The sequence below is a fragment of the Xiphias gladius genome, chromosome 15 (genome assembly GCF_016859285.1).
Source record: "Xiphias gladius isolate SHS-SW01 ecotype Sanya breed wild chromosome 15, ASM1685928v1, whole genome shotgun sequence".
Taxonomy (NCBI): Eukaryota; Metazoa; Chordata; class Actinopteri; order Istiophoriformes; family Xiphiidae; genus Xiphias; species Xiphias gladius.
In genome coordinates this window covers 15,467,797-15,482,169 of record NC_053414.1, presented here as the reverse complement: position 1 = coordinate 15,482,169, position 14,373 = coordinate 15,467,797, and the positions used below count along the sequence as shown (strand labels likewise).

The 14,373-nt window shown below is 40.5% G+C and overlaps 1 protein-coding gene across 2 annotated transcripts in view; it reads left to right on the top strand.

Annotated features, from left to right (window-relative positions):
• Positions 1–13,151, top strand: part of ctnna2 (catenin (cadherin-associated protein), alpha 2) — a 347,985-nt gene extending 334,834 nt beyond the window's left edge. For both annotated transcript variants that reach the window (XM_040147173.1, XM_040147174.1), the window contains exons 15-18: positions 312–493; positions 1,611–1,716; positions 9,958–10,092; positions 12,007–13,151. In XM_040147173.1, the coding sequence (XP_040003107.1) occupies positions 312–493; positions 1,611–1,716; positions 9,958–10,092; positions 12,007–12,294 (711 nt within the window). In that variant the 3' untranslated portion in view covers positions 12,295–13,151. The remainder of the gene's footprint in view (positions 1–311; positions 494–1,610; positions 1,717–9,957; positions 10,093–12,006) is intronic.
• Positions 13,152–14,373: the final 1,222 nt, after the last annotated feature.

Genomic DNA, 14,373 nt, shown 5'->3' with positions numbered 1-14,373 from the left:
TAGCATAGATTAAAAAGTAGACTGGGCAGAAAACGATAGAACAAATGGTGCTACAGCCCTCCCTTTTATGTACTTCCCTTTATTCTCTTTCTCCTTAACTAATCCTTTTTTTTTTCCGCCCCTTTCTTCTTTTCCCAATCATTCTGTCCTGCACAACCTTATCTCCCTTCTTTACCTAAATTCCTCTCCTCTGGCATTTCCTTCATTCTGAGCCATGTTCCCAATTTATTCTGCTCAAATGTACTCCCCTAACAGCCTCTTCCTTCTCTTCTAATGCTTTTGTTTCCTCCATACTCTCGTGCTGCCTGCAGGCCATCATGGCACAGCTTCCCCAGGAGGAGAAGGCCAAGATTGCTGAGCAGGTGGAGAGCTTCAGACAGGAGAAGTGCAAGCTAGATGCAGAAGTGGCCAAATGGGACGACAACGGCAATGACATCATTGTGCTGGCCAAGCAGATGTGTATGATCATGATGGAGATGACTGACTTCACCAGGTAAAAGTGACAAGTACAAAGCTACAAAATTTAAACCTACAATGGCTAATTTTTGGACAGTTAAATGTACCAGAAACAAGTTGTAATTCCTTGTTATAAGTCTCTGAGGGTTCATCAGTATGAGTGACCCCTTCTTTTACAGGTAGCCTTTTGATCCATTGTTTATATAATAAAAATATTACAGCAGCTTTAAGTACATAAAGTGACAAGCAGGATTTATAAGAAACACTCTTGCCTTTACAATTCTCCACACCGTATCTGTCAACTGTTTATTAAAGACAAAGTGACCCAGATAACCTTTGTTTTAATTAGACTACATAGCGATGCTGTGATGCAAAGATATACTGTAACAGATAATCTGTTTGTGTTTAGAGTCTTGTCGCTTATGTTAACTGTAAGCCAGGAGCTTTCTTTTCAATCCCCTTCATCTGTGCTCAACATATCTGGGAAATCCCTAATGCATAACTGACGGGTATCTGTCTCGTCTATGGCATTGTGATCCACTCCACAATTACATGTCATGGAACTAACCAGATATAACCAAAAAAAACCATAAAAACCAGAGCCATTAGTGATTATGACTGCGGTGCTGTGACTGCACCATTATTACTTGACATTCACCCCAATGACTCAGAATAGTATGAACAAACCCGGTGAAAACTTAGCAGCTCAGCACCGACTAAAAGTGAAACTTCACACACAGGCGAAATGCACTTACCTAAGCCACATACCTTTTTTCCCATGCAAAAATCATGAAAACACAACACAGAACACTGGCTCAGTTGTTAGCCATTATTTCTCTCCCCTCTAACTGCTCCGAAAAGTATCCTGTTTTGCTTTTAAAAATAAGGCTTTTGTTTCCCTGGGCTTTAAAGCGTATCTCTCTGATACACCGTGAGGGACAAAGGTAAGCTGTATTTGTTACATCCATATCTGCAGAATCTTGAATGTGACGTCTCATATTCCTGCTGCCAGCCACAGCAAATTAGCTGTTGTACGAGCTTGTGCGACACAGGGGTTAGCTCAGTCTTTAAAGGGAAGCTCTGCATGTACTCTGCCTCTGCAGCTCCACCCACATTCACTTTTTACATCTTTCTCACTCCTTGAATTTTCCCAGAGGCAAAGGCCCCCTGAAGAACTCCTCAGATGTGATCAATGCGGCTAAGAAGATTGCGGAGGCTGGTTCCAGGATGGACAAATTGGCTCGCGCTGTTGCAGATCAGGTAGCTTTGTAACTCCATTTGTGTCTGACACTTTCCCTTTTACCTTTTTACTTTCAATCAGTCTGAAACTGTCCGTGACTGTGTCATTATAGGTGGCTGCAGAGCAAATTTTGAGTTAGAGTAAGTAGGTATGGCCATTGCAAATCTTTAATGTGGGCATTGACGAGCCCAGCTGGAGTTGTGGGCTGTGTTGCCGCATGACTTCATCTCCCAACGGGGCCAACACTGAGAGAGCAAGACAGCAGAACCAAGTTGTATCTCTAATATAATTAGCTCTCAACCGAGGTGTTGCATTCATTATCAGATGAGTATCTCTCTAAAACAGGCTGACAGACCAGTTTCAATATCTGATCAATCAGTTCTGTGCCGAGGGAAGATGGGAGTGAAAAGAATTAGATGTGTACGCTTTGTATGTGTGTGTACAGCAAATGAACTGGGAGGTATTTTCAAATGCTAGCAGCACTCCAGGTCATGCACAATGTTCTTCTTCATTTCATCTGTCTCTAATAAGCAGTGAGAATAAACTTAGGCACAAGACTCACTGATTTATTAAGGCAGCCTGTTGTCATTGTAATTGCAACTGCTGTTTGCTAGCAGACCCTTGGAATAATTACCACTGGTTTCAGTATGACACGCTGGGCTTCTTTGCAGTGCAGCTAAGCTGAAGAAACGTTGGAGCTCACATCAAAATTTAGAATCACTATAATCAAATCTGTCTCTGAAGTCCAGCAAATACAGTGAGACCTGCACACATGATCAGCAACAAAGCTGCTTTATCTTTGTGCCACATTTTAAACAAGTTACTGCACTCCGAGTTATTTTGTGGTTTAAGATATAGTCCACAAATTGGTCTTTTATGCGTAGTAGTTTGGATATCCATGCAATATTGATAACTAGAAAGCACCTAATGAATAAAGGCCACATTTTTCTCAAATATTATTTTGAACCTGTGTTGAGTAAATTTTTTGGCCACTTCGGGGCAGTGCAACAAGCTGTTTACACAGTATTGACGTAGAGTATATCACCTTGTAAAGCTGATATAGCAAACGTGTCAGCCAACAGTGGCTTATTTACACATCCAGCGGATCCAAAGCAATGCAAGTCCAATATTCACTTTCTTTTTAGCTCTCTTTCAATCTCTGCTAACCCTTTGAGAAAAAAAAGCCTGGCTGTTTGGCTGCTAAATGCTCCATTGCATCCACCAGCTAGTCGCGAACTTTGTCTGTCTGCTGTTTGGCGCTGAGCAGACAGCATACACCCTGGTTTATCAAAGTGTTTTTGCTGAAAACAGCTGCCTGCTCTATCTGGCAACGCTGCTGATGAGAGCAGTGAGACTGAAACAAAACAGTGAAGCCGCAGGCCAGAAGACCGAAACAATGAGTTAAGATGCTGAAACTCCACGTAGAGCTGAGGGGAACTGCCGAGTGTGATGATAATTAATGTATGTCCGTCACTGCGAGCTACCCCTTTCACATACATGTAGTCATTTGAGCCTTTATTTTGTATAAAAATATTGATTATAGAAGCTTTGATAGAAGAAAATAGAAAATTAAACTATTATTAAACTGGATCCAGATATTTAAAAATACACACAATTATTGAGACACTTATGCCAGAAAGTTTTTCATTTAATGTTAAAAATGTGTGAATTTGGAGATTCGTACCAAAAAATAAATACTTGTTTCTTGGCCTGTGCAGATAACTTTCTACCAGATTTTATTAAAATATTTTGGCAAGCTGCTGAGATATCCTGATAATTAAAAACAAAAAAAGGAATAAAGTAAGAAAATAACCTCCTTCGCAGTGTGTTTCCTGTGAAGGGGTTTTAAATTTGTTACAACCATTCTGGGGGAGTGATCCCTTCCAGGGTGCTGGATGCATCCATGATGCAGCAGTACACAGGTGGCTAGACTAAAGCACACGCAGAAAAATTTTGCTCATGGTGCAATACACCAGTATGACGAGATGATTTCCGCCATCTACTGTATGTCTTCTTCATCCTGTGCCTTCTTTTGACAATATGTGACTTCACAACAATGTATTGGCAAAACTTCTGCTGTTAGCACAGTCAGTTTGAGTGGCCGTAGAGTATGCTAAACTTTCATCTGACCAAAGGGTGTTTTTGGCCATTATCCTTCTCACGTCACACTGGCCTAGTCCCGGAGCGTAGTGCACTACAGAACAAAGTTTCAGGCTATGAATGCATAACTCTGTCTGTTACGCAGTAATTACAACAGACAGAGAGATTATAAGGAGGAGTTTTAATCTGGATGAGCCTTGTATATAAACATCTTTCCACGTTTCCGTGTGTGAGAACGTTTTTCTCAGAAAGCAGGTCTCAGTCTGCGTCACGGTTTATGTGTGTGCTTAGAGCAGGATCTGGGACAGAAAGGACAAAGTAAGCATGAACTTATCTTTGTGTGCTTATGTATTCACTTCTTGACTGGTAGGCTGCCGAGTGATGATCCATGTTTTACAGGGTTTAGGTGGGAGTGAATCTGTCACATGGCAAATGACCGGCAGAGCCTGTGTCTGAATCAACAGTTGCTGTAATGAAAGAGCAGGTGGCTTGCCATTTTTAATTCTCACTTAAATGGTTCCTAGACCAGTGTTTACTGAATATTCAAAGCCTTCTGTTATACTTCCAGAGACATCAGACCTATGATCAGGAAATAAAGAGCGGTTTGAGGACCTTTACATTTCCAGCATGTATTATATTATGAAAGTGTTTTCATGTGAGGCATTCTGGGCATCTGTGTGCCATGCAATTTAGTAAATGGAATGAATTAGTGTAAGTTAAAACAGCAAAGGTTTGCTTTCATTTGATTATTTGTATTTATTCTGGATGAAGACGACAAGTATTTTGCATTCACACATTATGGTAGGTAACCTGTACTGATCGAGAGCACTGCGGCTTGACAGTGAGGATAAAGGCTGTTCCATTGCTTGCAGACAGGTCCCTTAAGTAGCAAACCTTGTTGCCATGACTCCACATCAGCCCTATTGATGAACACGTGTGAAGCAGAAGGGAACTCTGCGTGGAAGGGTGGATGGATGGCGAGCTCTTTCATAGTCATTTAAGCACAGCACTTGACGTAGAAAAACCCCTCGAGGCACCTCACCCCATTTCACTCCAGCAAAGCCTTTTTTTCTACTCTATTTCTCCCACTCCATTTTCCCTACTCTGCTTCATTCTTTAAACATGCCTCCTAAAAACACAATATAAATAGTTGAGGCCAGCTGGTCACCATAAGGAGCACCTATTGTGAGATATACATTGATTGTTGAGTGTTGCGAGCCACACTGGCATGTAACAACATTTATCACTCTGCCTGAGACAGGTAACGTTTGATTGCTAAGCAATTCTGCAGCACCATCTGGCCTGAAATGTAGCTGTGTTGATGTCTGTACATTTGTGTCGTTATGTTAAGGTGAGTACTGTTATATAAAGTACGGGTAGACATAAAGCTGCAAACAATAATTTTTCTTTTGGTCAACAAATCCCATGAATAGACTAAAACCAACAATGTTTTAGTCCATCTCTCAATTCTTCTGACTTCCCCACTCTATGTGTTGCATTCAGCCGCAAGCCCATTCATTCCCTCTGAAGATGTAGGCCTTAATTTTTTTTTTTTTTGGCAAAAACAGCTGGGCACTGTTGTTTTTAGCACATTTCCCTCAAAAAGGAGTGAATAGTGCAATTCTTGGCAACTAATTTTAGAGACTGATTATTACCGCTTGGTGCACAGGAGATTATTTACAGCAGCAGGACGGTGTATGTGGGATTGACTCAAAATAAACTAGAGTGACAGTGTTTATTGTAATGAAGGAACACATAACCCAATGCAACTGTGTGGCTCACTGCTGTATTCTTAGGTTGTTGTTTTTTTGACAGAAATAGAGGCTGTGGCTATGCAGACAATAATTGTTATTAGGATCAATTCATTGTAGGTTTTGGCTGTTTAATGGAATTTGCTGACAGTAAGAAAAGTTTCAGTTTGGGCACTGGGTAGTGTCATGTATAACTTAAAAGTGTCAAGTTATTGTTTACAAACGCTGCTAAACACATGCAAGTTTGCAGCTAAGTATTCAGACTTCCAGGTTTCCCTTTAGTTGTAACAGTGGAAGCCTTTGTCGCATTGAGTGCTGAACAATAGGAGCAAAGCTCCTGTAGCCTCTACTGACAGCAGTGAAACCAAGTGTGACTGATGTGTAATTAAAAGGCTTCTCAGTAAAAACAAAGACTGCAGTTTAATGGGAGTTGGCTGGAGAAGAATCCGCACCAACTATCTTCCACAATGAATGCCGAGTGAAAATCTTGTATCTGAGAACAGTTTTGCAGTCTCTTGTATCAGGCTTCTTATCTCATATATTTTGTGACGCATAATATACAGTATGTTTTCGTCTCACCCCTTCCCTTTGGATGCAATGATTATTTTTAAAAATAAGGATGCATTAAGGAAGCATGTAATCTTTCAATTTCGGTTAGAGCATAACATTCATCCAAATGAGTAATATTTTGTTTCAGCTAATACTGATGTCTCTCATTAGGTTTTGAGTATGTACAGTAGAAACGGACCCTGCTAATTGAAAGGAATCAGCCTGATATTTTTGGTATTTTGAAAATGGGATTAGCACAGTCAGGGTGGCTTTTCAATGATTCCAAGCCTCAGGGTCGGATAAATCTGAGGAGGTCACAAGATGATTAAAGGAGAAAAGAAAAACATATTGCTATTTTAATTTTTTATTTTTTATTTAATGTTTATTTATTCAGACTTTTCTCTATATTTCTGCCCTTTTTCTTGTGAAATATTTCATTGTTTCACCTCTTTAGGCCTATACAAATCTTTCAAATTAAGCAATATGAGAAGGGACAAAAAAAAACCCTCTAGTTAAATCCTCCCAACTTACCCACACCATGAAGGCCATGAACTGGTGAAGAGGCAAAAAGGTTGGGAACCACCACTGATTCAGGGAAGGCTGGTAGCATCACTTACCTGTCAATGTTTGGCCACTGCAAACATCAACATGTTCACTTTACTGTTGTATTTATTATGGCTATGCCACTTTTTACTGTTCATACTAACGCCTCAGATCTTAGTCATTACTCACAAGAAAAAACCCACTTTGAAGGCTCCGACTTCACAGGCTGATCGTCTACCGATCTGTATATTGCAACTCGACACGTTGCAGAAACAGCTTTCAATGCAATACAAATACAGCAGATTATATATGTAAATTAAACAGTTTTCATAAAGAAAACGATGTTTGAAAGATATTCATGAATGGGAACACCAAGTCTCTCAGGCTGTTCTGTTACATGATGGTGATCCACTTTACTCTTTCCATTGTGAAGTTTGATGTGCAAAATTCCAGATGGTGGAATATAATAGAAGGAAGATGGAAAACACTTAAATATAATAAGTGGTTTCTGTATGTAGTAGACTAGAAACGATCAGTCTTCGGTGAAGATGATACCAGAATTTGGATGAGCAAATAGAAAGATTACCAGCTTTCTTGAAGTAACTGACAGGTGAGTGCTTACCGTCAGAGGCACTGTAGTGGTCCAGTCAGCTTGTAGGCATATTGTGTAACTCTGTGTTACATGCCCTGTTCGAATGTCATAGTACTTTCATTTCAAACAACTCTCCTCTCTCTATTTTGTCTTTGTCTGCTGTTGGAAATTTAATGAAGCAGAAATTAGGATAATATAAAAAGGCTAAAATGAGCACTTTTTACACTGCATAATTTAGGAAAGGTCAGTCTCACCCAGCTTATATAATAAATGAAGCATGAGTGTGACTTGTGTTTTGACACACTGCCACACTCTGATAGCGTGTTGCCCTCATCTCAGTACCAGAGTTCCACCGGGAGCACGTTTCATTCATTCTGGGTCTAATTACTCAGGGAAAAAATAAAAAAAAACAAGACAGAGAGAGATTTGTTACCTAGTTGTTTGGACTGGAATAAAAAAAAAAAAAAACTCCCAAAATGTGGAGAAAATCGCTGAGGTCAGGAGTTTCAGAAAGGCGGAGTAAAGTCAGGCAGTGAACCAGTTTTCTAACCAGTCAGTAATGAATGCTGTTACTCTGTGACTGACCGAGAGAGATGAGAGAGAGCTTCAATGGACCCAGCAAAGTAATGGGCCATATAGTTTATTTACATCAACAGGGAATCTGTGGAAGAAACGGACTATTAGTCAACTGTACAATAGGGCACAATTGTGTCATGTTTGCATCAAACTTGCCTGGGGCAGCTGTGTGTGAGCGTGCGCGTGTGCGTGTGTGCCAGCAGCGTGAAGTGCAGTTAGCAGTGATGCTAGCCAGGACTGGCGGTGCAGTGATAATGCCCAAAGAGAAGCTTGCCTCTGCCTCACTGGCTGCTCTATGAGCTAGCAGCTCTACCTCAGTCTGCGTTCAGTGACACTTATTGAGAGGAAGCTGGTAGTGGTGGCCGCTCTGGTCTTATTTACTGTGTAGTTGAAAGTCCTGCTCTGAAATTGGCCATTACTAGAAATGTAAATCATACCTTGAATTGCTCCTTGCTATTGTATTTTTAGGCTGCAGAAACAAACATTTCACCAGACAACAGGAAGGCTGTGTTTTACTTGCTATTTGTGAGCAACACTGAATGGCACATGTGGCCGATCAATACTATTTGTCTTGGCAAGAGAGGCCTCTCTTCAGTGGGAAGGGGAGAAGATGAGCGGCCAGGAAAGATGCTAGTCCTGGAGGGGGTATATTCATATCACATGTTCGATATTTAACTTGCCATCCTCCTCTACCCGAGCTCACAAGACAAGGAAATGAGCTGTGCATTTCAACACACGATGCTGCTGAATGTCCCAGTTAAGGCCCTTTAATATTAATGTCTAGAAGAAAGGTGTTGCTACAAAATGATGCTCACAGTGTTTAAGCAGCTGATGCAGTGTTCTTTACCCACTGGGAGCTTAGTGGGCCATAGCTGAGTCCTGGAAGGCTTCCAGATGGAATAATACGTGCAAACTGTGTGATACTAGGAGCCCAAGGAGACTGTCCTCGTATTCCCTGATGGTCCATTTGTTGCACTGTATGACTGGGTTCTTCGCTGCCGAAATAGCACAAGGGCCAGCAGGACCAGGTCTGAACTTCTTCCAAAGAAAAGAAGAGGGCCTTTGTGCGTTTCAAAGTATTATGTCCATTCATTATTGATGGATCGGTTTTCTTCTTGTGCAAAACGCTATGACAATCTTGTTGTATGTAAAATGAATGAGTTTGACACCCTGCAGTGAAACTAAACTTGCCTGCGAAACCCTTACCTCCATCAAACCATCACTGAAAAAAAGTAGCATCTTCCAGTGCAATGAAGTGTAATTAGCAACGCAAAATACTGGAACCATAGTATTTTTGTGAGAATTGTTGTTCTTGGTTTTCCGCCCCAAAAAGGTCTCAACATCAGAGACCATTACTCCCAAAACAATCTAATTTGGTAAAGAATAGATACCCCCACCCCATTTGGGGAAAAAACATACCTCATATAACACCGAATGATGGCTCGGTAATAAAACGCTTTCGATTTTTTCAAGAAGGTTCTTGCCTGAAATAAAGCCATGAACCTCTTTTTTTCCTCCAAATTCTTTGGCTCAATTACAAATCAAGTGCCTCGGTGGCTTTCATTTCTGCCATGATATAATTACATTTGCTTTCTATCAGCTAGCCTGCCACTGGGTCTTTGTTCATCACAGATGATCCTGTTTTAACATGAAATATAGCAGGGATTAAACAAGCAACCCGGCACTTTTGCCAATAACTGGCTCAGCACAAATCAATTGCATGTTTGTTTTTATCTCAATCTTAATGGATTAAGAATTCTGCTTTACATTTTGCCCCGAGGTGGCTCACCTAAATTTGTCATTAATGTTATTAATTACACTTGTGCTTTTACAGCCATGACATGAAGGAATGTCTGTTGTGAATAAGATGCATTGCAACACAGCCTCAATATCCACCAAATTTCCCATGAATCACATGTGTACTACCCGATTCATTTCTGTAATTCAGAATTGGAAGAATGCGATGCAAAAAATGGCTGTCAGCCACGTCACTAGACATCAGAGTGCTGAGACTTAAAAAGATCAGATCATGTTTTGTATCCGTGTCCAGCCATTTGGCTGCTCAGTAAAAGCCATAGACCACTTATAGCCAGTATTTTTTTGTGTGTGTGTTTTGACTGTATATGTCTTTGTGCCTCTTTTCCATTCAGTGCCCTGATTCAGCGTGCAAGCAGGATCTGCTGGCCTACCTGCAGAGAATTGCCTTGTACTGTCATCAGCTCAACATTTGCAGCAAGGTGAAAGCTGAGGTTCAGAACCTGGGCGGAGAGCTCATCGTGTCTGGGGTAAGTCTGTCCATAAAGAACAGCACATGGCCAGTTTCATTATGACTTGTGCTCTAGATAGGCTTTTGGGCTTGAGTCACTAGACTCGGTTAATTAAAGGCAATCTTTATGCTGTGCACCGCGGGTGGGCAAACCTTTTAGTTCAAGGTCACAATGATGCTTGGAAGACCAGATGAAGGGTCATGCATATTAGGGCTGATGCAATTATTTCAGACCGATTACCATCTAATAGTACCAGAAAGATGCACCGCAGGCTTTTTTCCATTTGTATTTTTCACGCCTCATGAACCCTATTATCACTGCTCAAAGTAAAATCAGTCAGTTATCTCATATTGCTTGCAATTGGCATTTAAACTTTTCATCATGGTTTTCTTTTCAATGTACAGAATACATGTGTTCAATGTTGTAGCCATGCAACATGATAAAGTCAGGTTTTGGAGTTGTTTAAAATTATTCTATCATATCTTGAAAGATACTGAGGACATGATATTCTCTATTTCCAAGCTTAGTATTGATGAAAAAATATTCATTAATTTGACCAAAGTTATCATTATAATAATACGTCACCTCTCCTGTATACTTTTTTTAATTTCAGTTTAGTTAAAATCTAACAAATCCACCTGAAAAGCTAATAGATGACTATATGAAGGGATTTAATATCTTCATAAAGCTAGAAACTACTCTATGGTTCAAACAAAGGCAAAGTTGTTCAATACATGTGTTCCAGTTGCAGTTGCAGTTTTTTTTTTAGTCATGCACCAATCCCATATACAGTACACTTCATCGGGGTCTGTGCCGATACTGACCTTATGGAACGGGTCGGGTGTTAAGTCAGTTTTCATTTACTGTATATAATGTGCAAAATCACGAATCGCAAGTTTGCATTTCGCAGTCTTTACAGCGTATGACACCCTCTATCCTTAGACCCTCAGTTTAGATAAGGAAGACCTCCTAAAACAAACTGGAACTTTAACAGGCAGAAAAATGGAGAAACCTCGGGAAGGACAGACGAGGGACAGACATACTGTAGAGTACAATGATCCACATTAAATATACTTTCATAACTTTCTCCGTAAAACTGTAACAACACAATTTTCTAAACCTCACAAAACAATTTAATTAAAGTTTGTACAACTTTAAAAGAAGGTTGGTACGTCCACTAATATTTAAGAAGTGAAGTAGTGTTTGGTAGAACACTTATTTAACTCAAACACAGGAGAATGATTCCAGTTAGTTTCATATCGTGGTGTATACATATTTTACATGGACCAAAAAACTAAACAAAAAAGACATTACAATACTTTGTATCGGCCAATATCCTTAATATAAGTATCCAATTTTCTATCAGGAGAGAAGAAATGGAATCACTTCATTCCCAGTTTCGTCCGTAGTTTGATTTGTTCCTTTAATTAAAATCAGAGTTGGCTTTTATCTTTGCTTTGGGTTTCCTACTTGTCTTGATACAGTTCTTCAGGATTTCTCAGGACTCTATTATAGTTTGTCTCACATGAGATATGCAAGCCCTGCTTAACCTTTTCATGGCAGCCAGCTGGAGTCCACACTCATTAAATCTGCACAGTTGACTCGACTCAGCATGAGGTAGGAGGAGGCCCACTGGCCGCCAACCCTTAAATGTCAGCCAAACAAAACAGACGGAGACAGAGGTACATCTGACCCCTGCCTCTGCTAATTAAGAGCTGCTAAAGTAAGATGTCATATAGCGATCGGCATGTTATTATCCTGCTTAATTGCCAGTTGCGGCACAGACCTCCCAGGTGCTGTATATAGCTAAAATGTCCTAATGTGCTTTTTGAGTGCAAGAAAACGTTTGCTCTTTTTCTCTTAGCAGACACATTGACTTGACCCTTAGTGTTTCTCTCTCTTTCCCCTCCAATTATCCTTGCCCTCTTGTAGCTGGATAGCGCCACCTCCCTGATCCAAGCGGCCAAGAACCTAATGAACGCAGTGGTGCTGACTGTAAAGGCATCTTATGTAGCCTCCACCAAGTACCAGAAGGTGTACGGAACAGCAGCCGTTAACTCACCCGTGGTGTCTTGGCGCATGAAGGCCCCCGAGAAGAAGCCGTTGGTAAAAAGAGAGAAGCCTGAGGAGTGCCAGACACGTGTGCGACGAGGCTCCCAGAAAAAACACATCTCCCCTGTCCAGGCCCTCAGCGAATTCAAGGCCATGGACTCCTTCTAAGAAAAAAAAAAAAAAAAAAGAAGAAAAGAAAAAAAGTCATGCTTACCCAAGAAAAAGAACAAAACATGATGCTGACAAGTTGAAGAAAAAGTCCCTTTTTACATTGTGTTAACACACCTCTGTTTGCCCTGTGTGTGCTTGGTGACGCCTCAGGAGGACTACAGTACATATTAAACTGCCACACTGCGGCTCCTGTGAACACTGTTGGCCTCGCGGCTCACAGCCAGCCAGCACGCACCCAACACTATTTATCGATTGTATTGTAACTTAATATGTGAGAGCCAAAATGTGACACAAACACAACTACTTTTGAAAATATGGGAGTTCAAAAAAAGGAACATATCAGGAGAAGGAAGGGTGGCATTTTAAAAATTTGTGGCAGTTGATCTAGCTCTATCATTAACGTGCTACTGACTGGCTGCTTGTATACACATTTAAACTGTCTGAATGGAAATCCTGAATGGTTCAGTAAAGGAGTTATTCTAAAGGGAATATATCAGTGTTGGTATGCTCCCTCTTGATATTTTTTTTTTTTTTTTCGATTTGAATGTTAACCTGTAGTGCTAGGAATAACTTATGTTAAATATACCTGGAATTGTCGGCATCCAAGTAGTTTCCTTGTTCCTGACGATTATAATATTAATAATCCATATGGTGTTTTTTTCCAAAGCACACTTATGGTCTATTGTATTGCCTTTTTAAATTCCTTAATTTAATTATTACATCACTAACTATGATGACCTTGATTGGAAGTTGTGTAGCGTATAAATATAGACAGAGAGGTTTGACTAGTTGTGGTTTGCTCAGAGAATAGAAATCCCTGCATACAGTACCTTTATATCCACCCTTCTCTAATAAATCCCTCAACCTGACCCCCTCAAAGTTTCAAGTGTTTTTCTTGCTGTCACATTCGCGGCGCTCTGCAGTAGCTACCTTTCCAATCTGTGACTGAGTATAACAGAAGTGATTCCTTTTATTAATCTGAGCGAACTGACATAATCATTAGAGATCACCATGCAAGACCTGCAGATGAAAAGCTTCCAAAGGAGAAGAAAAATCTATTAGTACTGAAAGCTTACAAGAAAAGGCATATTGATTCCAGGTCAGAGGTCAAGGCCCATTACTTCACTGTGACTTGAGATAATTGGTCTTTGTGATGTTTTGCCAGATCCTCCACACCTGCCAGTCATCCGTAAGATCTAGGTAATTTTTATGACATATATCACACTGTTAAGGCATGCTATCTGTGTGGCTCGAAGGATGCCAACGCTGGTCAGTCTGTCTGTTGTTCCGTCACTTTGGTCCAGACTGAAATATCACCAAGACTTGGATTTATGAAAAATCAGCTGCAAAACTAATGACATCCCCATCAGTCTCTTTTGTACTGTCTTTTGTACTGTAAGAGACTTTTCTGTGTCTAAAATCATTCCCTATTTATTATAGTGTGCACTACAGTATTTTTACCCTCCTCTATTGTATTTGAGTGTTGAAATTCCTAGTGTGAAGTTTACGCACCATATAGTGGCCTGAAAATTTACAGGGGAATGAAAACGGTGATTTCTATAACATGTACATTGCAACACATTTATATATGTGTTTTAACATCTCACTATAGAGTAAACAAAGGTACTGAATGCTTGTTATGTAGGAAGTAGTGAATGAATGAATGAGGGGGTGATTTCAGACACGGCCTAAGTGTTGTTATCATACTCCCTTAAAGTACAGTTTGTCTGTTAGAGTGCCATCCATCTAATGAGCAGTTAAAGCTGTATCTGTTTCTCATTTACTCAAAGTTAACTGCTGGGTCTGTGTCTGCTATACAGTATAAGCCAGCATTGACCACTCAATTCCTTGTCAATCTCTCTAAAGCCCGGTGAGTTGTTGCGGGAAGGTCAGGTGTGTTGGGGAAGGAGGAAGAGCGGTTAGAGAGCAGGGGCTCAACCGAGGCCTGAAACATCGCCAGTCAGCAGGGCAAGAATCTGCACAATGCTCTGGCCTCTGAATATAAAAAGTCCGAGATCTCTAAAGGCAAAGAGCCATCGATGTGGATACTACAAATGCGATTTCTATATAGCTTGT